At 40.0% G+C, this 24,408-nt stretch overlaps 1 protein-coding gene across 9 annotated transcripts in view; it reads right to left on the bottom strand.

Moving 5' to 3' along the window:
* FNDC3B (fibronectin type III domain containing 3B) overlaps nt 1-24,408 on the bottom strand; it is a 324,758-nt gene that overhangs the window by 30,713 nt on the left and 269,637 nt on the right. For all 9 annotated transcript variants that reach the window (XM_057738341.1, XM_057738351.1, XM_057738346.1 and 6 more), the window contains 6 exons: nt 23,064-23,182; nt 21,067-21,172; nt 20,015-20,187; nt 17,721-17,834; nt 17,246-17,395; nt 11,780-12,060 (listed from right to left, as the gene is read on the bottom strand). In XM_057738341.1, the coding sequence (XP_057594324.1) occupies nt 11,780-12,060; nt 17,246-17,395; nt 17,721-17,834; nt 20,015-20,187; nt 21,067-21,172; nt 23,064-23,182 (943 nt within the window). The remainder of the gene's footprint in view (nt 1-11,779; nt 12,061-17,245; nt 17,396-17,720; nt 17,835-20,014; nt 20,188-21,066; nt 21,173-23,063; nt 23,183-24,408) is intronic.

Below are 24,408 nucleotides of genomic sequence, written 5' to 3'. Positions count from 1 at the left end.
AAAGCAAGGATGTCTACTCTCACCACTCCTATTTAATGTCAGGTACTACAAGTCCCAACCAGTGAGGGGGAAAAAAAGGCACAGAGATGGGAAATAAAGAAATAAACTACAAGACACTGCTGAGACTATTAAAGACCACCTAAATAGAGACACACCATGATCATGAATTGGAAGACTCTACACAGAAAAAAATGTCAATTCTCCCAAAACTGATCCACAGATACAATGCAATTCTAACAAAATTCCAGCAGGCTTCTTAGTAGATATAGATAAGTTGATTCTAAAAGGTGCGCGGCAAGGCAAAGGAACTAAAACTGCTAACACAAATTTGAAAAAAGAATAAAGTTGGAAGAATCACACTACCTCATTTAGGACTTAGTATGAAGCTTGCTATAAAGTAGTCAACATACTGTGGTATCAGACAGACGCACAGACCAACAGAACCAACACAAATATGGCCAACTGATTTTCAAAAATGTGCAAAATTTATCCAATGAAGAAAGTAGTCTTCTTAACAAGTGGTACTGGAACAACTAGATACCAAAAGAAAAAATAAACCTCAATCTAAACTGCATATCTTTTTCAAATGTTAACTCATGGATCACAGATCTAAACGTAGAATGTAAAATATAAAACTCTTAAGAAGAAAACAGAAGGAAATATTTGTTAGCTAGAATTAAAGAACTTTTAGATATGATGTGAAAAGCATGTATCCAGAATGCATCTAAGACCTTTCAAAACTCAGCAGCAAAACAACACAAAACAACCCAACTAAAAAAACGGGCAAAAGATTGGAACAAACATTCCACCGAAGAGGATGTACACATGGCAAGGCAAATATGCACACAAAAAGATGTTTAACATCATTATCCACTAGGAATATGCAAATTAAAGCTACAATGAGGAATCAAAGATGACACAAACAGATGGAGAGATACACCATGTTCCTGGACTGGAAGAATCAACATTGTGGAAAGGACTATACTACCCAAAGCAATCTACAGATTCAATGCAATCTCTATCAAATTACCAATGGCATTTTTTACAGAACTAGAACAAAAAATCCTAAAATTTGTACAGAGACACAAAAGACCCCAAACAGCCAAAGTAATCTTGAGGGAAAAAAACAGAGCTGGAGGAATCAGCCTCCCTGACTTCAGACTATACTACAAAGCTACAGTAATCAAGACAATATGGTACTGGCACAAAAACAGAAATACAGATCAATGGAACAGGATAGAAAGCCCACAGATAAACTATGGTCAACTAATCTAAGACAAAAGAGGCAAGGATATACAAGAGAAAAGACAGCCTCTTCAATAAGTGGTGCTGGGAAAACCGGACAGCTACATGTAAAAGAATGAAATTAGAACAGTCCCTAACCCCATACACAAAAATAAACTCAAAATGGATTAAAGACCTAAATGTAAGGCCTGACACTACAAAACTCCTAGAGCGACACATAGGAAGAACACTCTGACATAAATCACAGCAAGATCTTTTTTGATCCACCCCCTAGAGTAATGGAAACAAAAACAAAAATAAACAAGTGGGACCTAATGAAACAAAAGCTTTTGCAAAGGAAAGGAAATTATAAACAAGATGAAAAGACAACCTTCAGAATGGGAGAAAATATTTAAAAGCGAATCAACAGACAAAGGATTAATCTCCAAAATACATAAACTGTTCATGTACCTCAATATCAAAAAAACAAACAACCCAATCAAAAAATGGGCAGAAGACCTAAACAGGCATTTCTCCAAAGAAGACATGCAGATGGCCAAGAGACACATGAAAAGCTGCTCAACATCACTAATTATTAGGGAAATGCAAATCAAAACTACAATGAGGTATCACCTCACACCGGTCAGAATGGGCATCAACAGAAAATGGACACACTAAATGCTGGAGAGGGTGTGGAGAAAAGGAACGCTCCTGCACTGTTGGTGGGAATGTAAATTGATACAGCCACCATGGAAAACAGTATGGAGCTTCCTTGAAAAACTAAAAATAGAGTTACCATATGACCCAGCAATCCCACTACTGGGCATATACCCAGAGAACACCATAATTCAAAAAGACACATGCACCCCAATGTTCGCTGCAGCACTATTTACAATAGCCAGTACATGGAAGCAACCTAAATGTCCATCAACAGAGGAACAGATAAAGAAGATGTGGTACATATATACAATGGAATATTACTCAGCTATAAAAAGAAATGAAACTGGGACATTTGTAGAGACATGGATGGACCTAGAGACTGTCATCCAGAGTGAAGTGAGTCAGAAAGAGAAAAACAAATATCATATATTAACGCATATATGTGGAATATAGAAAAATGGTACAGATCAACCGGTTTGCAAGGCAGAAATAGAGACACAGATGTAGAGAACAAACATATGGACACCAAGCAGGAAAGGGGAGGGAGGTGAGTCTGGGGTGGGATGAATTGGGAGATTGGGATGGCCATGTATACATTACTAATAAGAAAAAAATATATTAAATTGTACACTGTAAATATATGCAGTTTATTGTATGTCAACTATATCTCAATAAAAGTTCTTAGAAAAACAAAAACAAAAACAAAAAAACTACAATGAGATACTATTATATCCCTATTAAAATGGCTAAAATAAAAAATGCTTAATAGCATTCTGGCAAGTATAAGGAACAACTGAAACTCATATTTTGCTGGTGAGAATGTAAAATGGTATAGTTACACTGGAAAACAGTTTGCTTATAAAGTTTCTTATAAACTTTAACATACATTTATCATATGACCCAGCAATCACACTTCTTGGGCTTTACACTAGAGAAATTAAAGTTTATGTTCACACAAAAACATGCACATAAATATTTATACCAGTTCTATTCATAATCACCCCAAACTGGGTGAATATCTGCCTCACAGTTTGGAATGTAGCAAACACTTATCTCTGATAAAGTACAGCAAAAATTCCATTACAAAGAGACTTACTTTCTGCAGATTCTATTAAACCAGGGCTACATCAGATCTCTTGTGGATAATACAATGTCAGTCTCTCAGCATTAAAAGACTACAATAAACTCTTCTTTGCTTCCCAATATGAGTCTTTTAAAATAGCTGTATGGTATTAACATACGAGTTTTTTTCCCTATGATTTGAAAAGTAAGAAATTTTTCTGCAACTGGAGAAGAAAAATCTTTTTAAAAAGATGGTCACCACTGTGGTAGAAATTACTACCTTTTTTCCCTACTCAGGAAAAGGGAACTAAACCAGACTGTAAGTCTCAGTCTTTTTTCAATGGTGTACAAATTTCCTCACCTACAAGGTTTATACTAATATCTTTCTACTGTTCAGACTGCCATTCTTTCCCTGTATTCTGGGCAGAGGTATTGCTAGGGCCCAGGGGCCAAGGCGCTTCCTTCCAGCTGCTTGCCCCTAGTCCTCCAGAGCCAAGCTCACCTTGTATTCAAGGTGCTCCTACTGTTTTGCTCCATGCAGCCTCAACATCCCTTAGCTACATTCATAAGGAAAAGGAAGTGAGGTAATGGGTTGCTTAAGATTGTTGTTCTCCAGATAAGAAACTATAAGAGATCTGAATCATTTATAAGAATTAAGAAATAGTTTATAATATATAAGTGTGAAGATGCAGGAAGAAATGTAGATTTAATATTTAACTTCTTTTGTAAATCTGTTTTCTTTGCAAGGCCTCCCTAGCATTTTGATAGGGACTAGGTTCCTTACATCTGTAGCTCAATGGTTCTCTGACCTTTTAACTGAGAAGTATTTGGTAGGCATATCAAATAGACACACACCCACCCACCCCTGTGCGCGTGCGCGCACACACACACACACACACCAAGAACAAGAATGTTATAGGAGAATTTTAACTCTCTTTAGCAGTGAAGCCTCTCTGGCTACTCTCATCACTTTGGTGACTTTGGGGAAATTATCTAACACCTTTAAGTAACAGTTTCCTTCTCTATAAAATTGGGTAGTAAAATCTTTGTTGCATTTACAAACACAATTACTTAATTAAGATAAGGAATATGGGAAGTACTTTCTATTTTTAATATTTTACATTTTGCCATACAATCATAAAAGGATTCAAGGTGGCCAAAAGCACTTTGGTGAACTTTAAAGCGCTACTTTGTGGAGTTACTATTTTTAGGACTTCTTTTATGACTGTATTCCTCCCCAGCAGTGAAGAAAACCTGCCGGGCATCCGCAGGAGTGGCACTGCACTGGGCACACAAACACACGCCCTCATTTTAGCTGTATTGCTATCACCACTTCACCTTGTTACCTGAGGAACTTGCTGATCCCATCTATGTTTTTCCTTCCTCTAAATTACGGCCAAGGACCCAGCAATACCTAAAGAGGACTGCCTTCTCAGAACATGAGGTAACAGCTTGGAAACAGATGAAAATGTTAATAACTGCTGCAAAAAACAACACTGAGAACTTGCTCTGTTCAAGGGACTATGCTGTGGAGTAGGAACTAGTACGGTCGTCCCTCAGCACCCACAGAGGATTGGTCCCAGGACTCCGTGGATATAAAATCCACGGATGCTCAAGTCCCATATATTTAGGCACAGTTCAGTCAGCCCTTCAGACCCGCGGATGCGGTGACATGACTGTTTTCTCATGCATGCATGCATGCACACATGCATGATTCATTCATTCATTCATTCATTTACTGGATCTTAGTTCCCTGACTACGGATCACACCTGTGCCCCTTGCAGTGGAAGCGTGGAGCCCTAACCATTGAACTGCCAGGGAAGTCCCTTCTCTTGCTTTTAGAGATGAGGGAACTGCAGTTAAACTCAGCTTAAACAACTCCATCTAAATGATACAGTGGCTACTAGGTGCTGAAGTCTAGATTTGATATGTACAATACTATCTCTAATTTATACCCCAACCCCATGAGGAAGGAATTACTTTGTCTATTTCACAAATGCAGGACTGAGATCGGCTAGGTTCAGTCACTTGCACTAACCTTCACAGTGGATATAGGTCTGGGTGTGAACCTGGTCTTTCTAGGCTCAAAGTCTTTGTGCATTCTGATACAACACTCCCTCCAAGCATAACTTGAGTCAAATGCAGATTCTAATCCAACCAAAAGATAATTTTAATTCAAACCACTTTCAGTTCAACAACTGCCCTTTGCCAATGAAATAAACATTCAGAACAGTCAAATTTATTTTTACATTATTAAAACAACTTTTGGCCTTGGAATGAACTACCTAGATTTTAAAATACTGCTTCAGTTTATTCAAACAATAAAATGTGTTTCAGTAAAAATGCATGAAAAACATTTTTCCATGTAACTGATGTAATGAACTAATGTTAATTAGTTTTAATGATAAAGTAATACTCAAAGCTGAAACAGAACTGAGGCGGCCATGTCTTCATGCATTCTGGTAAAAATGTTAAGAATTCTGAGTCTAGGAGGCTCAGAAAACTGATCAAGGACTAAGGTAGTTAATAATTGTTTCGTCTTGGGATGAAAAATGCAGTATGTGAGAATAATTTCCTAATCCCAGTGAGACATTTTCAAACTTGAGACGTTTTCTCTTTAACTGAAGTAACGTTAATTTTGGCATTTAGATAGGATCTGCAGTTTTTTGTTTTTTGGGTTTTCTTTTAACATGCAATGTATATCATTTTCTGAAATCTTAAGCTCTGCAAAGTTAAGAACAGGGGAATGGAAATTTGCTTTCAAATTTAGGGAAGTGATATAACTCTGAGAAGCTCTATCTTGGCCGGACTAATGTGAAAAATCTATTTAAGTATCCAGAAGTCTGCAATATCCATCAATACACTGATAATACTGATTAAATAAATCAAATTAAGAAGCATATTCTTTATACATTTTGATTGAAAATCCACTATTAAAATATCTTCTATTTTTAGATGCCAAATACATTTACTGCTTCAGAAGATCAAAGCCTAACATAATGCACTTTACACATACTCTCTCTCTCTCTCTCTCAAATGACACTACATACGTTAGAAGAATAATGACTTTGAAAACTGGGGAAGTGACTTCTCAATCACAATTAGCCACCTCAGTACTCAGGATGCCCTGAGTGTGGGGGTGACGGGACAGTAAGGATAGACGCCCTCCCTCCATGAAGGGCTGGGGTAAGAGAGGCCTAAGAAGCAAAAGATGGGCCTTTAACCCCACTCCACCATCTACCGTCTAATTGTCTAGTTAAGAAGCGAAAAATATGAAAGAGTAGTATAATCATCGGATAACTTCTGAGGAAATATTAACTAGTAGCTTAATTACAGAAAGCCTCTTTAGGGGAAAAGATGTGTTCAGAGAAAAGTCACTGGGAGAAGGCTTCGTGGAAGGTAACCTTAGCTTTTCAGAGTCAACCCACCCTTCAGCCAGTCTACTTCTGACAGCTCCTCAGACACCAGTGCCACGTTCTGTCTCCAGGCACTTAGACTTGATTTTTTTTGTGCCCTACCTTGACAGGAAAGAAACCTTAAATGTCTCCTGTGGCTTAAAGGATAATGCCAGATTTCTACACACATTTCTACCTGTAATCTGGCCATAAGCCACCTGCCAACTCATTTCTTCCCCATCAAATATCAGCAACAAAAAATGTACTGAGTGCTTACTTACCATGTGCCAGGTCCCACACAAGGTGTCTAAAACATGACAACCCTATTATGTTGTTAAAGTAATTATCCCCATTTTATGGATCAGAAAACGGAGGCACAGAGAGCCTAAATAGCTTGCCAGGGGTCACAGAGACAACAAGTGAGAGACTCAGGATTGATGTCAAGGCTGTCTGACTCCAGTTCACTACTTTTGAACTACTCAGAACTTGTCTCCTTATAAAGCCCACTTCATCTTGTTAGAATGAAATGATTTATGATTCACTTCTTGACAGGCTAATGTAGTCCTTGACATATACTAAGGACTCAATAAATGTTATTTTCATCCCCGTTTTACCTAGCAAAAGGAGCACAGCAAGCAAATCTACCTTAGTTTTAGTTGTTTGCCAGCTCAATATAAGTCAGACATATAATGAGGTTGCCAAAAAAAAGTAATCTTAGGCAACCTTACTAACTGCTCAACATGGAGAACAAGGAAGGTGACAGTCTTGCTCTGCTCTGAGCCAGCCAGACTATTCCTGGAGGTCAGGGCACTACTAACAAGAAACAGAAATCACCCAATGAAGAGAACGGAGGGGGTTACAGAAAACCCATGCCAGTGAAGACAGATTTAAGAGTTAAGTAGCAGATGGCTGACATAATAAGATAATGATGTCTAGGCCCTAGGAGTGGGGTTGACTTCTTTTTTTGCAAAACCTCTCCAGGTGATTCCTAAACACATTAGCATTCAAGAATCATTGCTCTAGGGCAGAGTTCCAAAACTTTTACCATGCATCAGAATTTCCCACAGGGCTAATTAAAGCACAGAGTGCTGGGCCCCACCCCTAGAGTTTCTGATTCTGTAGGTCTCCGGTAGGGCCTGATACATCGCATTTTAATAAGCTTCTAGGTCATGCTGAGGCCACTAGAGCAGGAACCATACTTTGAGTATCACTGCTCTAGAGGAGAGGCCAGGATCCACTGGGTAGATCTTAGCTATAGAGAGGTTTTGACAAAATATAAGGGAGACTCTATAAAGTTATTCATAACTGGGATGGACTGCCTGGTGAGTAGAAGCTGAAAACACTGCTCCATCACTGGAGATGCTCACGCTAGGGTGCTGGGAGGGGGTGACACCAGGCAATCTTGTCTCCGCTCACAAAACTTACGGCTCCATGTGGCAGGAGGCATGTCTCTGTTTTCAGTAACACTTTTTATCTCCGCAAACCAAAACACAAACTCAATTCTAACCTTAAAAGTAATGCCTTTAAGGGGAAGCTGGGACGAAGTGAGAGTAGCATTGACGTATACACTACCAAATGTAAAATAGCTAGCTAGTGGGAAGCTCCTGCATAACACAGGGAGATCAGCTTGATGACTGGTGATGACTTAAGAGGGCTGGGATAAGGAGAGTGGGAAGGAGCCGCGGGAGGGAGGGGATATGGGGATATATGTATAAATACAGCAGATTCACTTTGTTGCACAGCAGAAACTGGCACAACAATGTGAAGCAATTATACTCCAATAAAGAGCTTTAAAATAAATAAATAAATAAATAAATAAATAAATAAATAAATAAATAAATAAATAAATAAAAATAGTGGAAAGAATGGGAAAAAGACAAAAAAAAAAGTAATGCCTTTAAAAATATCACTGTAGGGACTTCCCTGGTGGCGCAGTGGCTAAGAATCTGCCTGCCAATCCACGGGACACGGTTTCGAGCCCTGGTCGGGGAAGATCCCACATGCTGTGGAGCAACTAAGCCCATGTGCCACAACTACTGAGCCTAAATACCGCAACTACTGAAGCTCATGTGCCTAGAGTCCGTGCTCCGCAACAAGAGAAGCCACTGCAATGAGAAGCCTGTGCACTGCAACCAAGAGTAGGCCCCGATCACTGCAACTAAAGGAAGCCCATGTGCAGCAACGAAGACCCAACACAGCCAATAAAAAATTAATTAATTAATTAAAATATATCATTGCAATTCCAACCAAATTCTATACAGGGTGTCAGAAAGCCAGTGGATAGTTTGGCAAGCATCAGTGGAGAAGGGATGGGTCCATTTTTGTGTCAGTAGGTTTGCTGGAGAGGTGCACATTTCTGTCCCAGCAAGACAGAGAAAGGATGAACTCAGTGTGAGAACAATGTGTAATGCTAAAGGTTTAAAAAAAAAGAAAAAAATAATCAAACAAGAGAAACAAGCCCTTTTTTATCCAAGCCCCACAGCCACTTAAAATGTTTCATTCCACATTTTTATCTAGAACATCATGATCTGTTCACTTATATTTTCACCAATTTGTGGGACAAAAAAAAAGGTGAGGTAAAAGTTGATTGGACTAAAATTATACCCTTAGTTTCCCGAAATACTCATTTTGTATTTCACCACAATTACTCCAATTGTGTTTTTGAAACATGAAAGAACAAGACTATGTGTTGACTGGAGTTCTACTATAGAGAATCCAATTAGGTACTATAGAAATAAAATTCCTTAAGTTGGGCAAAGGATAATCTTAAATGTGAACTATAATTTTAATGTCTTAAAAGTGAAACATCCAATTTACTTATTGATTGATTGGCCAGCAAATATCAGTACTTTGACTAAATCTTTTTTTTTTTTTTTTTTTGCCAAGAACACACAATATGACTTAGGGCCCAAGATCTGTCTTTTCTAAAGCTGTACATTTTTCATGCAATCTGTCTAAAATGGTACTTTCCAAGCTACCCTGTAAGGTTAAGAGGTGACATCCTCCCAATGTGACTTTCCACATTCAGCTAAATATTCTAGCCTTGCATATTAATACTGAAATAAATTATTTGTGCTGCATCCATTAAATACTTTAAAAATAGATTCCTGAGATTTCACCATGCAAATCTAAGCTCATTCCTCCATAATCTGTACATTACTAAACCATTTCACCTTCTCCATAACAGGATTAATCTCTGAGGTACTTTTTAACATGTCTTTAATCTACCACTTATACGGAAGATATTCTTGATAATTTCCACTGTAACTGGCATTTCATCAATAAGCAAAGATTGTCTACATCAGTTCCTTCATTTGAGCTTTTGATCTCTAGATTTGTTTCTTGAAGTTATTGACTATATGTTGACTCACAAACATCAGCATTCCTCCAATATCAACCTTCTAAAAACTTTAAAGTTTTATATTCATTTAAGCCACCTTTAAGGTATGCATAAGGCAGGAAGAAGCAAAATTCTTGGGCTGACACCTTGCCCAAAAAGCCCTTTTATGATTTCTGACCTGAATGTTCAGAAGACTGACCTGAGGATCTGAGTCCACTCTGGTGTAGACATGGGTGTGGATTACAGTGGACAAAAAATCTTTCAGCGAGCCCTGAGCCCGTGGCTTCTTCATAGGTTTTCTGGCCTGAGAGATCCAAGTCAGGCAATATTCTGGACATGTGGTCTCTTAGAGACAGCTAGGGGATGACATTCACTTGGTCATTTTCCCCTAGAGATACAACTCATGGTCAGGTCTCCTTAGAGCATAATTGTTGGGGAATGTCCCTGAGGTCAAGGTCTGGGTTTAATCACCTCTGGATTTCCTCAGCACCTGATTAGAGTGCTCTGGACACAACGGTCAGTATTTGGTTAGCAAACAAAGATGGAGGCTGGTTTTCTGAGACTGGCTAAGATGCTAAAAATGAAAAAATGCCCTGGGCCTGCCTCTTCATCTATGTAAGTCATACCTCCTTTATTCAGCTTCTAACCTGATTCCCAATTCAAACCATCCTGACCATTCTGAATGCTGGGTCTTCCTCTCTGAAATGTCAGCAGGACAGTGTTCTTTTCAGCCTGTGAGGTCACAAGCACCTGCTACCTAAGGTTGCAGTTTAAGTGTCCCCCAACTCCCAGAGTGCCTTGAGGGCAAGGATGGTGTTTATCATTGTTTCATAGAGAGATTTCTTAAAAGAATGAAAGAGTAAACAAACAAAATGAATACACTTGTATGGATTATTCACAAAAGACTTGGTGAGAGAGGGAATGCAGAGATAACATGCTTAGGCAGAATGGAATTTTTGTATCTTACAGCTGATTTTTTTTTCTTCAGCTTCTGGGGATAAAAAAGGTTCTCTATCAGACAATAACATTAGAAAAGGCTGCAGAAAAGAAGTCAGTGACATGATAAACCCTTTTTTAGCAGCAAATTTACCTCCCTGCCCTTCATTCCCCCCATCCTATCCCAAGAAGAACTCATTTTCTTGGGTGAAGATCTTGATGATGCTGAAAATTACAAGGCATGTTTACTGTGTGCTTGCTAAGTGCTGCTGGGCTCTAGGTAAGCATTTAATGTTCGTTTGCTTACTCCTTACAACATGCTTTTGAGGTAAGCAATCTTGTTCTCCTCCTTCCGTGGAAGAAGCTGAGACACCTAGAGGTTAAGTAACTTGTCCGAAGACACGGCTAAGGGCCTGTATCTGAATCTACTTCACCTCCTTGAGAAGCCATTTAATCTGACAAAGGGAGACACCCTGATAGGCACTGGAAGAACCAGAAGGTTCTTGCACTCCTTTAACGGTAATCCTAAACTTTTGGTTTTGGTCCTCCAGCTATGGCCCCCTCCGGGCAGAGCTAAATAACTTGAAATCTTAAGAGGCCATGTTGAGAAAAAGGTGTGTGAGAAGAGGAAGGTGAGGTGCTGGCTCGACAGGAACTCTGGGGGAGAGAAAGAATGCACGTGTTCACTGAGTTTTGCTGGGGGGAGTGTGATGTAACGTCTTTTCTCTGGCCCCTCGTGAAATCGTGAGTAAAAGCGCCGTCACAAACGCTCTGTAACAGCGTGTCTGCTTTGAGGGATCAGAAGAATGGCACCATCCTGCTTCAGAGGCATGCGAAGTGCACGGTGGGGACAGAGGGTGCTCACAGAGTGATGAGTCACAGTAAAAACACCAGAAAAGTAGTTTATCGAAAAACCCACAAGGAGGAATTGATTTAAAGTGGTAGGTGAAACTCCCCCTCAAGGGTTAGAAATTGTATCAATTTATAATCGACTCATAAAGTAAAAAGTAGTACAAGTTTTCAAGCTATATTTGCATTTAATACTCTTAAATATATTAAGAGTGACTAGAATTCACCCATTTGGCCTTTAGGACCTGAAGGGTCCGTAGCCCCAAGTGCTGATGTGTTCATGCGGCTTTATCTCAACTTTCCTGCACTTACCGGTAGGTGGTTTCTGGAAGGAGATCTTTCATAATGTGGGTGGTGGCACTGCCCACGGTGACGCTAGTGTCTCCAAGATCAATATTGTAAGCAATGATTTCAGATCCATTATTGCACGGCTCTTCCCAGTTCAGTACAAGGCACACAGGAGGCGAATCAGGATAGGCATTGAGGGTCTCCTCCTCCAGGACACACAGAGTAGAGACAGGGTCAGGGGCAGATGCTGGTGTCTGGCAAAGGACGAGCTCACTGTACGGCCCTGCTCCAGCTTGATTAACGGCCTAAAAATCACGACAGTGAGACAAAGTCCACATTACCCCATGAGCACATTCTAATGCCTCCACGTTAGGTGCTGTTAAATAAACCTCAAGTAACACACAATTACTGCTAGAAATGTAGGTAGAAATAAATCCTCTACAATGTTTGTGTTAATACCACTTTCTAAAAAGTACCAATCACATCTTTTCTGCTAATAAAAAAGAATACTGCCATCATCGTTTCTTATGAAAAGCAGTTTTAAAGTGACATTCCATATTTGCACAGCCCACTTCAGTTCATGTATTGTCTTACGCAACCTTCACAACAACCATTTGAGGTAGATGCTGCATGGCAGATATTCTTATCTGCTTTGCATGGAGGAGGGAAGTCAAAGTCAAGTTAAATAACTTGGGCCCCAGATTTAGATGCCATGCTGGGACCGAAATTCAGTAATCTGACTTTTAACTCAAGTGCTGCTCTGGAAGAGCTATAGGAATTTGAGAATAGATACCTACTGTTTTCCACGTGAATGCTGAATTCATATCTGAAGTCAATGCTCAGCCCTCATCTGACTTTACCTGATTGTCACCACTGACACCTGATCACTCACCACTTTCACATCCTCACTCAGCCTATGGGACCATCTTCTTGTTTCTCCTTATCTGCTGCTGCTTCTCAGTCACCTCTGCTGGTTGCTACTTACTACCAGGATGTCTGGAGGGCACCAGGCCTTGGGCCTTGCATACCTCTTTGCCATCTCTACTTAAACTCCTGGATATTGCATCCTGTCTCGGGGTAAATGCCATTTATATCCTACTCCCAAATTTATTTGTGTAGCTTAGACCTCTGCCCTGAATGCCAGGCTAGTATAGTCAACTGCCTACTGAATATCCCCACTTAAATGTCAAACAGGCATCTCAAACTCAAGTGTCTACACAGCTCCAAAACTCCACTCCATGCTTGCTCACCAAAAAAAACCCCTGTACGGCCTGTGGTTTCCCCCATTCTTCAGGTTGTTCAAGTCAAATCTCTGAGTCATTGCTGGACATCCTTCTTCCTCTCATACCCCTGCCCAAGCCATCAGCACATCCTTTACCGTCCTAGTCCAACTACACTCTTTTACATCTGGTTACTGTAATGACCTCCTAACTGCTATCTGTGCCAGCCCATGCCCCACGTCTGTATTCACTGTCCCTTCAATGGCCTCCCACCAGATACAGAATAACCTTTGAAGTTCCTCACAACTGCCTGCAAGACCTTATCTGATCTACTCACCACCACCACCTTCCCAAAGAACCCAGGACCACTCTGCCTTCATCCTCTACTGCTCTCCCCCTCACTCCCTCTGCTCCAGCCACACTAGCATCCTTGCTGTTCCACAGGGACAACAAATTTGCTCTCACCGCAGGGCCTTTGCAACTTGCTGCCCCTTCTGTCCACAAAGCTTTTCCCCAGACATCTACACAGCTCATTCGATCATCTCTGCAGGCTGCTCTCCAGTGTTGCCTTTTCAGGGAGACCCCTCTGAACACATTAAAACTTGTAGTCATTCTCACCCCAATTCCTGTGACCCTCCTTATTTCTTATTTCCCTTCTTTGCTTTTATTTTCATCATAGCATTTGTCACCAAAATAGTATATATTTCATTTAATTACTTCCTTGACTAGAATGTAAGTTCCACAAGGTCAAGGCTGTCTGGTTCACTGCGGTAGCCCTAGCAACGAAAACAGTACCTGATACAGAGTATGTGCTCAATAAATGTTATTAACAATATTTTTTTTCCCTAATAAAAACATTTGGTGACCCCCTTACAGAAAATGAAAGTAAAGGACTCTAAAATATAGTTTACTTCATAGGAGAGCTTATGAGGACAAATTATAAAACAAACGGAAAGTAGTCTGAGCTCTTAAATCAAAGGTTCACTACAATGTCTGTGTGAATTTCAAAGCAGTAAGCTAAGAGCATTCATTTGCTATCAAATCACGTTTGAAACCCTTCTGTAATATTTTTTTTACATCTAGTCCTATTTCATGACAACACCAACTTTCTTTTTGGTAAAATTTTTATGTCACAAATTAAGAGTACGATAAGTCCCCTACACATGAACGAGTTCTGTTCTGAAAGCATACTCATGAGTCCAATTTGTTCTTAAGTCCAGCAAAGTTAGCCTAGGTACCCAACTAACACAATCAGCTATACAGTACTGTACTGTAATAGGTTTATAATACTTTTCACACAAATAATGCATAAAAAACAAACAAAAAATAAAGAAAACATTTTTAATCTTACAGTACAGTACCTTGAAAAGTACAGTAATACAGTACAACAGCTGGCATACAGGGGCTGGCATGGAGTGAACAGGCAAGAAGAGTTACTGACTGGAGGAGGGGGAGGAGGTGGGAGATGGAAGAGCTGAAGGATCGTCAGCAATAGGAGACGGAGGGTGAGCTGCAATTTCACCTGAACTAACTTACGTGACTGGACATTCAAACACATGTTCGCAACTTTGAAAGTTCACAACTTGAAAGTTCATATGTAGGGGACTTACTGTATATATTGTATAAACAATGCCGTACATACTGTATATACTGTATAAATAAAATTTAGAGATTTTATTTTTGGATACAAATTTATCACAAAGGCAGAAAAATAAGATACTGTGGAGCCCAACCTTCATATTAACTAAGGCTTTAATCACCATGTAACAGACGGAAAAATACATGGCTTTTAGAGTTGGAGCTTTATTCATATTTTGATTCCATTATTTACTAACTGTGTGATCTTAGGCAAATTAACATCTCTGAGTCTGTTTCCTCAGATGCAAAATGGGGCTAGGAACACATAATTCATAGATTTATTGTAAAGATTACATTTGTTAACAGGTAAAATCCTGGCAGAGTACCAGGCCAACTGTCAGTGCTTCACTTCCCTCCTTCTCCCTAGGGAAATCAATAACAAATTAGCAATAGCAATTTCCCTATTTTCCTAAAATTTCAGAAACCAATTTTCTTAAAACAAAGGAACAACAAAATACTTTATTTTCAACTAATCGTAGACTTACAGAAAAGTTGCAAAAGTAATGCAGAGAAATTTCCATGTCTCTCACCTTGCTTTCCCTAATATTAATACCTTACATAACCATAAAACAATGATCAAAACCAGAAGATTAACACCGGTACAATGGTATTAACTACATACAGATCTTATGTAGTTAGATTCAAATCTTACCAATTTCCAATAATGTTCTTTTTTTATTCCAGGATCCCAGCTAGCTCAGTTCTATGGAAAATGCTTTCTTGAGTTATAACACTTATTATTACCAGTTTTCAAAGGAAATAATTCAAAAGAATCTTACTAAAATATAAGAGCATGTCTGTAATATGCAATATGCCTCATGTGAATAGAATTACTTGGGTACGTGGTAATTAAAATATCCCTAAGGAAGAATATAAATACTCAAAAAATTCTTTAGCACAACAAGAAATGTTCCACCCAATTTTTATAAACACAGTACAGGTATCACAGTGATTTAATTTTTAAGGCACTGAATATTCAAAAGAATATTCATCTTTAACCTGACTTTGTAGTAATGTCAAAAGAAAATAATTCAGATTTGGTCTATAAGTATCAAGAAATCAGTATCAGTTGAGGAGACCCTTTTCCTGGCAACACTTCTTTAGCACAGCAATGGTGGCCCTGAAAGTAATAACCCCTTCATGGGGTCTGACTCATTTATGACAATTAAGTATAGATACTTGAAAATATTTACTACTGTTGATAGGGAGGCTAGATTATTATGCAGGCTCTGTTCTTACCAATGTACCTTTTAAAATGCAATTTTCGGAAGTTAATGCTAAGTGACAACACATACCCCAAAAGGAAAAAAAGGAAGTAGAACATTTTAAAGAGAGACCAAAACTGGTAAAGCAGGTTGGAGTGAAGCTGTTTCCTGTGATGGCAGACAGTTTTTATTTATATCCTGCCTTGTTCCAAAAACAGGAGTGTAGCACATAATTTAACCTTTTCCCAATGACTCAGCATTGCTATTATAAAGCTCAGATAATGTGCTATGACCCTGACTCACTGATGAATGGTTAATTACATCCCAGGCCCTCCATTTGAGAAGGAAGGTGTGTAAAACGAAGAGTTTAGCCACAAATGTTTATGATAAAACAGCCTTCAGAATTTAACAGAGATGCTTCAGTGGATCTGGAAAGTTAACTTAAGATGGGAATATTTTCTCCAAAGAGGCCAGAGACACTGAGAGTAGACAGACATGTAATAAGCAATATGATCCGTGACTTAAATCAGGTGGAAACCTAAATCTGGCATCTTTGTTTCTTATCTACTTAAATCTAAACATGTGTGAAGACAGAATTCTTCAAGGTCAAGAACCACAACTGATTAATCTCTGTAATCTCTCCTTTTGATCATCCTAACCATCCTTTGATTCTGGCACAAAGTAGTGCTCAAGAACTGTTACTGAACAAGAGGAAAGAAATGAACAAAGAACCCTGTTTTCTCAGGACAATAAGGCTTTCTTTACAAAGGGGAAAAAAAAATATTTACCAAGTTAATAAAATGAAAGTAAACCCATGACTACTGTCACTCTTAGGGGTTAGGCTAGGAGCTAATTATTCTTCGTGTTAATGTATTGGGACACCCAAGTGGAAGCTTACAGACAGTGAGCCTTGTTAATGGTCACTGGGAAGTGCGAGGTGGGTCCTATGATTGAATGCAGACTGGTCCAAACTACTCTAGTGTTTGTTTTTGGCTCCATTTAACATCTGGAATGGGAAGTTTTAAATGTCTTTTGCCTTTTGTCTAAGTGGCTTTCCCACTGACGTGTGCATCTCAGAAAATTCAGAGAGAAGGCATCTTCCCTAAGGAGCTGTGCCACCTTTGCCTTGGACTTGGTCCTTTATTCACTGAATTAACCAACAAGCAAGATGCAAGCATGATGAGAAGCATGGTGGAGATGATTCTGGTTTTGTTTCTATGTTTCAGGACTTCTTAGAAAAGCAAAAATTAACTACAAAATGCCAAAATAATTACATTTATTTTTATTTAAAAGGACTCTTTTTTTTTTTTTTTTTCCCATACCGCCTCTCCTGATGACCTCCCTCACGAGCCTTTGAATAAGTTTCCCAAAGAGTCTCTCATGGAACACCAGTATTTGTGAGTAATGTCTGAATAGTGTCAGGCTACCTGTAATCTACAGCAATACTGTGCAGCAGGCAAAAGATCCCTCATTTCAAAGCCAGTGTCTGCCCCATGATAAATGAGTTCTAAGGATTCTTCATCTTCTCCCCACTCCAACCTGTACTCTGAGATGTCGGCACCAGAGCTTTCAGGACTCTGAAAAACAGAAATTTAAGTGGTTAATTTCATAGAGAAAAAAATCTTATGATGTTTGTGTTCAACTAAGTAAATCAAGAAAGAGAGCAACATGCCTCAGGATATTTCAAATACATGCAAAAGAAAAGCATGAAAAAGGTACTCAATTTCCTCTCAATTCTGACCAGTGGTAAAACATCCATAACTCTTGGCAAGCCCCAAGGCAGACGACTGTGTAAAAATCACCTACGTGTGAATTTAAGCTTTGCAGGTCCCTCATAACTTGCACTGGGGGGCAGATAAAGCAGAATAAACAAGCCGATGGCAGAACGTGTGCCTGACTTACCTCCCAACTCACTAGGACACATCCATCAGGTGTAAAAGAGATACAAGGTGCTTTGCACTGTCCAGGAGGCCCTGCAGCAGTGGTAATTTCTGAGACATCAGAATAGGGACCATACTGAAAGAGAAAAACACATGCATGCTTGTAGGGGTGTGTATGCGTGTGCGCATGCACACAACACAAGCTTGTAACCAAACAAGGGCTAGGCTAATGCCATCATCAGTACAACTGATTAAAAGTATTACCTAACGGTGTTCACTTTCAGCTTGAGTATGTAGGTTTTCTTCTAACATACATTCCATAAGTATTAAATGCCTATTTTATATATATAAAGACACACACACACACACACACACACACATATATACACACACACACACATATTTTTTAATTCAAAAGGATTAGAAAGTTGGTTTACTAAACATTTTTGCTGTGACCTGAGAAACAAATAATGCTGACTCTTGCTACACCACAGCACTCTGTTTTAGTTTCTCAGAGGGCTTCAAAGAAAACTAAATCAGATGCACATGGCAGTTTTATTTTTAATGCATAAAAATCTCTGTGGAATTGTTGGTTATCAAATTTTGAGTATTTCCCCTAGTTACTGGTATTTTCCATTTTGAAAACCAATGGTCCTGTTAATGTCTTCGCAGCATGTCCCACCATCTCAACTATTTGAATGTTTATGCTGCGCTCCTCTCCTCCACCACCACCAGCGACCACAGCGCTCAGAGCCAGCCATCACCACAGATTTAAAGCACGTCGAGAGGACCATAATCACCACATTAATACAGTGAAATATGTGATACTTCAAAGAGTAATTTTCGGGCTAATGAAGTATGTGACTCTGTTTTACAAAATGGGGACAAAAGATGTACACTGGGGGTGGGGGAGAAGCTCTCTGAAGTGGACCCCAGAAGGGGACTACGAGGCAAATACATGGTTAACTTCCAATACAACAGGATCTAAACACAAGGCGGAAGGTAGTTTCTTTATAGATAAACTAGTGAAAGGAGAGAGAAAGTAAAACTCACGTCAGCCCAGCTGCACATTTATCTTTATCACGGCACATTTATCTTTATCACATTTATTGAACAGTTGATGGGGAAAAGCACCAGAACAACAGTAAAACAGGGTTTCTTCTGCAGCCTCAGGGATCAGCGCCATGCATAGTCTTTTTACTCATGAAGTTTGGGTGCACAGGCTTTCTTATCTTCTCACCAACACAGTTTTATTGTCTAGTTCTGTGTGTACGTGGCTTTTTTTAAAAATTTTTTGCGGGTGTGGCTTTCTTTTTAATTTAAATACCTGTATCTGAAATTCTTTCCTCATGGGGAATTAGAAGAAATCCAGCCCCTGTTAAAGGTTTGAGATCATACTTCAACCAAATGTTTTCACAATCAGCGTGGCTAATGCGAAATCGACTAAAGACAAACATACTTCCCTTCTGAAAGGTGTGAACAGGACCACTGAGAACTAGAAGAGTCATTGCTAACCACCCTGTCACAGTCAGTTGGGCTTTCTTACTTGTAAAAATCTCATGGAGTAATTACATCTATTGACCTGCATGGACTGCATCTATACACATCACTGGCACTCTGTGGGGCTTTAGCAGCAGTTTGCTCCACCCACACCCTTCTTTTATTTTTCTGCCCATCTCTGACACACCAGAAAGTCCTATAGTTTCTGGGCTTCATTCTCACTATGAATTGCCCCCAAATCCCTATCATTTTGCAATTAAAAAACCAAAAACCGATCACCTTTGTGGATATAATATATATAGAAATCCTCTTTCAATCTCTAACAGCCCACCTTGACAACTTCAAATGGAGTAGTAGGGAGGACCAGAGAGTTCTACGGCCTTCACTTGAAATAAACAAAAACAAGTAAGCTGGCCTCCCTAGCCTCTACCCCAGTTCACTTTTAAAAATTGACCTAAGACATTGCTGGGTAATTTAGACAATATGGTAAAGAAATATTGTGTAGTCCTAATTCTGACTTCTACAGTTGAAGAGAAAGTAGGAAATTATTTTAAAAACTACCAAAAGCATCTAAAGGGTGATGTTCTTATTAACCTTGAACTCTATCTTAATAGAATGATATGAGGACAAAAGAAACAAAATTTCCAACTCTGGGTCTACATGAAATCAAAACAGTATATCTTCAGAAATAAGATTTTACATACACTTCTTTAATGGTTGTCAAGCCTGGACAGATACTGCTAAGGATTTTAGGAGGGTAGAAGCAGAAGTGCCAGGACCTTATGTGTCCGCTACACTGTATAAGCACGTACTCACCCCTCCGTCATTCAGAGCCCTCACCCTGAAGCGGTACATGGTTCCGGGAAGCAGGTTGCCAACGGTACACTCGAGCTCAGGCCCGTGGTACACCTCCGAAGCTACATCCTCAGGTTCCGTCATCTCCACGCTGTACTCCGAGACCTCACAGCCACTTTCAGAGGCAGGAACATCTGGGAACCGAGAATGTTTTCCATCTCAGAACATTTTTGTGCTTCTGGTTGACCCTATCACACCTCCCTTTTCACAAGGTTTGCAAAATATCATGTGGGTGGCCTGTCCTTGATATTTGCAAAAGAACTGCCACTCCAAAAAAAAGATATACAAAAAAGTTTCTGAATGATGTTATCCATACTTGCCAAAGCAAGTACATTTAGTGATATTAACAAAATTCCTAAACCGTAGAACTTTTAGGCAACTCCTTTACATTCTAACGCCAGGTAAAGGCGAGATAGAGGGGAGAAAATCTTCTCTTTAACTTGAAACCAAAGGACACATTAAATCAAGTTAGAGGACCCAAAACTGGCACAATATTTTATTTTAGACATAAGTGACAGGGAACAACAGTCTGACAGCGTTCTGCAGGTTTATATTTGCAATTTTACATGCTGTAAATTGTTGACGCGACAGCTTGAGTTGATACGTTAGAACACCAGCACTCGCACAAGACAAGGCAGCAAAGATGAGGAAGAATTAGATGTTACCTCATGAACTATTTCTTGGTCTAACCTCTAAATTGAATGCAACTTTTACTTTATGAATAAAGTTGAAAAATTCCTGAAAAGACTGGCTGCTCTGAAACATCTTCTAGAAAAGTGCCCTCTGAGGGTAGAGGATGCACAGTACATGTGGCACCATCAGGAACAGGAGGATGAGTGATAGCGCGGGGAGAGTACAAACCCAAGCCCACATGCATTAAACATAATACGGACATTCTCATAGAAACAAATACAGTTTTCAGAAGGAAGACCTGGAACTTCATTACAAAGCATTCAGTCTTAAACTCAATCTCCAATTGTCCGAATTGGCAACGTGAAGATTTGTTCACTCACCCCACTCTAAGTGGACTTCTTTGTGCTTTGGTCTACCCAAAACCCTCGGTGGGCGACACTGACCTGGTGCAATGCTTAGTGTGCGAACAGGGAGACTTTCAGAACACTGCAGAAGAAATACCGGAGAGAATCATCTCTTAGTTACTTTGAATTTATTAGAGCTCTATATACCAGGCAAATTCCACCCCATACCTGAAAATGCTACCAGAGGGGTTACACATTGAATGTGTACACTTTTGATGCAATAAGATCTTCATCTTTGTGTGTGTGGTGTGTATGTGTTTGCATATGTTTTAAGTATGGACATATACTGCATACAGCACTGGTAAAAATAATTATTTCTGATGTCAGATGTGTAGGCTGAGGTTCTGAGTGTTGTGTATCCTAAGCACACCGTTACTTTCCTTTAAATGAAAATTAGACCCTTCATGAGGACAGAAGAGAACACAAAACAACAGCTGGATGAAGGTTTTAAATGGTGCCATAAGTGGCAAACCATCCACATACACAGCAGAAGAGCAAATACAGTCAATATTAATCAACTGAGTCTGACATTAAGCAGCAGGTTCTGTTAACACTAAAATCAGCAGCCTTCTTTTTTGCAGGATCTGGTTGTGTGAGGCTGGTGGCTTGGGAGCTGACCCCTTTTTGAGACCGGAGGAACACGGTAGAGCTACGCAGCTCAACCAAATTCACCCTCCTTCCTGAGGAGACGAGGTGCGGAGGAGATGAACTTCTGCATTCAAGGAGCACGGCTGCTTCTGTGCAGCCCTGTGCAGCACCTCACATGTAAGAGGAACTCGCTGACCATCTGTGGCTTTGACGTGGACATGCCCCACCCTGGAAGGCACTGCATAAATGTCATCTAGGTGGACCTTTTTTTACCTGAGAAGTCTGTCTATATGGACGGTCTAGACATCACAGTACCACTATCCTTGGGGGGGGGGGGGGGGGGGGGGAGAAAATAAACATAAGATGACGTCAGAGGTGGGCTGACTGGTAAAATTCGGCACCTAATGACAGGTGTTCTCTTGAAAAGTCAACCCGGTACAGGGCTGTAAGCCACCATTCCTCACTCTCTCTCAATACTAACGGTTTCAAAGCCACAATGTTGAATATTTCTACCACGAAAATGTCTTTTACCATGTTGCCTCTCACTTTCTGAATGTTAACTTAAAGCCATTTAGATAATAACTATCTCATTTCTAGGGCACTTCATGTGTACTTGTTACATTGTTTTGAGCCTATGAGAACACTGTGAGGTTGAAACCCAGTTTCCTGACGTGTTCAGTGGTTTGTCATATAAATCATAGACAACGGTGGTGATCATTTTGTGATGTATAAAAATATTAAGTCACTATGTTGTGGACCTGAAAGTTATGTAACATTGTAAGCCATTTCTACTTCAATTTTTTAAAAAAAGTAGACAAGAGAACTGCTGCTGCCTACAGATCTGTAGGTTGGGCACTGCATAATTGCAGGAAGTGCCACTCAGCTCAGCCATCACAGACTGATGTGGCTTTTACAGTAATTCTGCAGCAGATGGCAGTAAAGTATCTTGAGGAAGGTGTGTCTCATATTCTCACAAAACTGCCAGATGTGATAAAAGCAAAGCTGTGCTGGAGGTCATATCTTTTTGCTCTAAATTCTATGTTTTTCTATCACTGCAATAACGAGATTCACCCCCTTATTTATTAGCTAATGTAATTGCAGACCACCCTCAATTTTCAACTGTCACGTGATCAGACCAAAGTCTTCTGAGAAATAACCAAGTGACTAATGTACTTGGAAAGCAGCACAATTCAGCTGAGAATCATTTGGGTCTATCTTTTTATATCCTCTAAAGCACAATTCAGAAAACTCTAAATTCATGATGTGATACCATGGCGGGCTGCATTACCAAGATACATTTTTAAATAGCAATTTATTCCAATGTTATGGATAGATTGTCTGAATTTGACCAAAGATGTTTACTTTTATACAGAACCAAAACCAACCTGACTGTGTCCACCAGTACTTATGCAGCATGCTCGGAGTTTGTACAAAGTGCCTGGTTTCAAGTGGGTGAAAGTGTACTCTGTAGCCGACCCACTGTAGGCCACTTCCCACTGACTCGCTGCAAAACAAGACCCACGCATGAGTTTATGGCTTTTGTAAAAATGTAATAGTATCAACCATTCCTGATAAGAAAAAGCTCTAAGTGGTTTCCATGACAACCAGCATCTCCTATTCCTTTTTTTTTTAAAAAAAAAAAAAAACAAAACAGCCACAGGGCTCTCTTTCCATTTCCTTTACAAAGTTAAATACTAAAATAACATGGAGTCATTTTTAATACTTAATACTGCTGGCTAGACTACTTAATATTACCATGATTACATCTGCTGACTGTGAGGTTTGGATGCTGGAAAACACACGAGATCTGTAGCTGGCCCCGCAGCAGGAGACAGAGGACAGTGTTGAGCAAGCTAGGAGGTGGTAATGGTGTGACAAGCCCCTGGGGCCAGCCGGGCAGGGGGAGGCTGCTCGACCACAAGGTTCCTGCTCAGCCCAGGGTACCGCTGAGGAGTTTCTCCTGGCTCTTACCTGGCTGGAGGTCACAGCGAGTGACATCCCTCTCCTCCCCCCCCCCCCCCCCGCAACAATAGACAGAATCCTTTGGGTAAAGGCCTGCTGTCTCCATGGAGCCCCACTTAAAAAACAAAAATACCTGAGAGAGTGACATTAAAGATGAAACACTCAGTGGAAGCCAGGTTATCTGACCACTTCTCGGGAATAAAGAAAGCAGGCAGGGCCACTGGAGGGGCCTGGGTGAAGCTGATGCCACCAGGCAAAGAACACTGGGGCTGCTTCAACCGACTGCCTGCCCCACAAATCTGGGATGTTTATCCTCCTCTGTTCTGCTTCCACCAACACTATGTTTGCAGCGGACTGTTTTCAAGGAGACTTTTACTCCATGTACTTGTTTTAGGGAAAATACTCTTACCCTGTTCCACGATAGTCAGTAACTTCTGCAAATGCCCTCAGCTGCTTATGAGGTCAGATTTACAATGAAGTCACATGCACTAGGGCCATATGACAAGGGGGAATATTAAAGACAGTCACCCTGCCATTACCGATTGGACAACCTGCCATGAAAACGCAACTGGCAACAAGGACTACTGAGGAGATTGAATTAATCACTGATGTCACATGCTGGCAAAGTTGTTAACTTTAAGTACAGAATGGCATCTACTTTTGATCTGTCACAGTGGTCAAGAGAGCCACAAAAATTCAAAATATATTTAGGTTTTCACAATGAGTCACTGCACATACACGATTTCTCTTCTACATGAGATTTTTAGT

This window comes from Hippopotamus amphibius, chromosome 6 (assembly GCF_030028045.1).
Source record: "Hippopotamus amphibius kiboko isolate mHipAmp2 chromosome 6, mHipAmp2.hap2, whole genome shotgun sequence".
Lineage (NCBI taxonomy): Eukaryota > Metazoa > Chordata > Mammalia > Artiodactyla > Hippopotamidae > Hippopotamus > Hippopotamus amphibius.
Note: the sequence above shows the minus strand (reverse complement) of the source record. Positions and strands in the feature narration are given on the sequence as shown.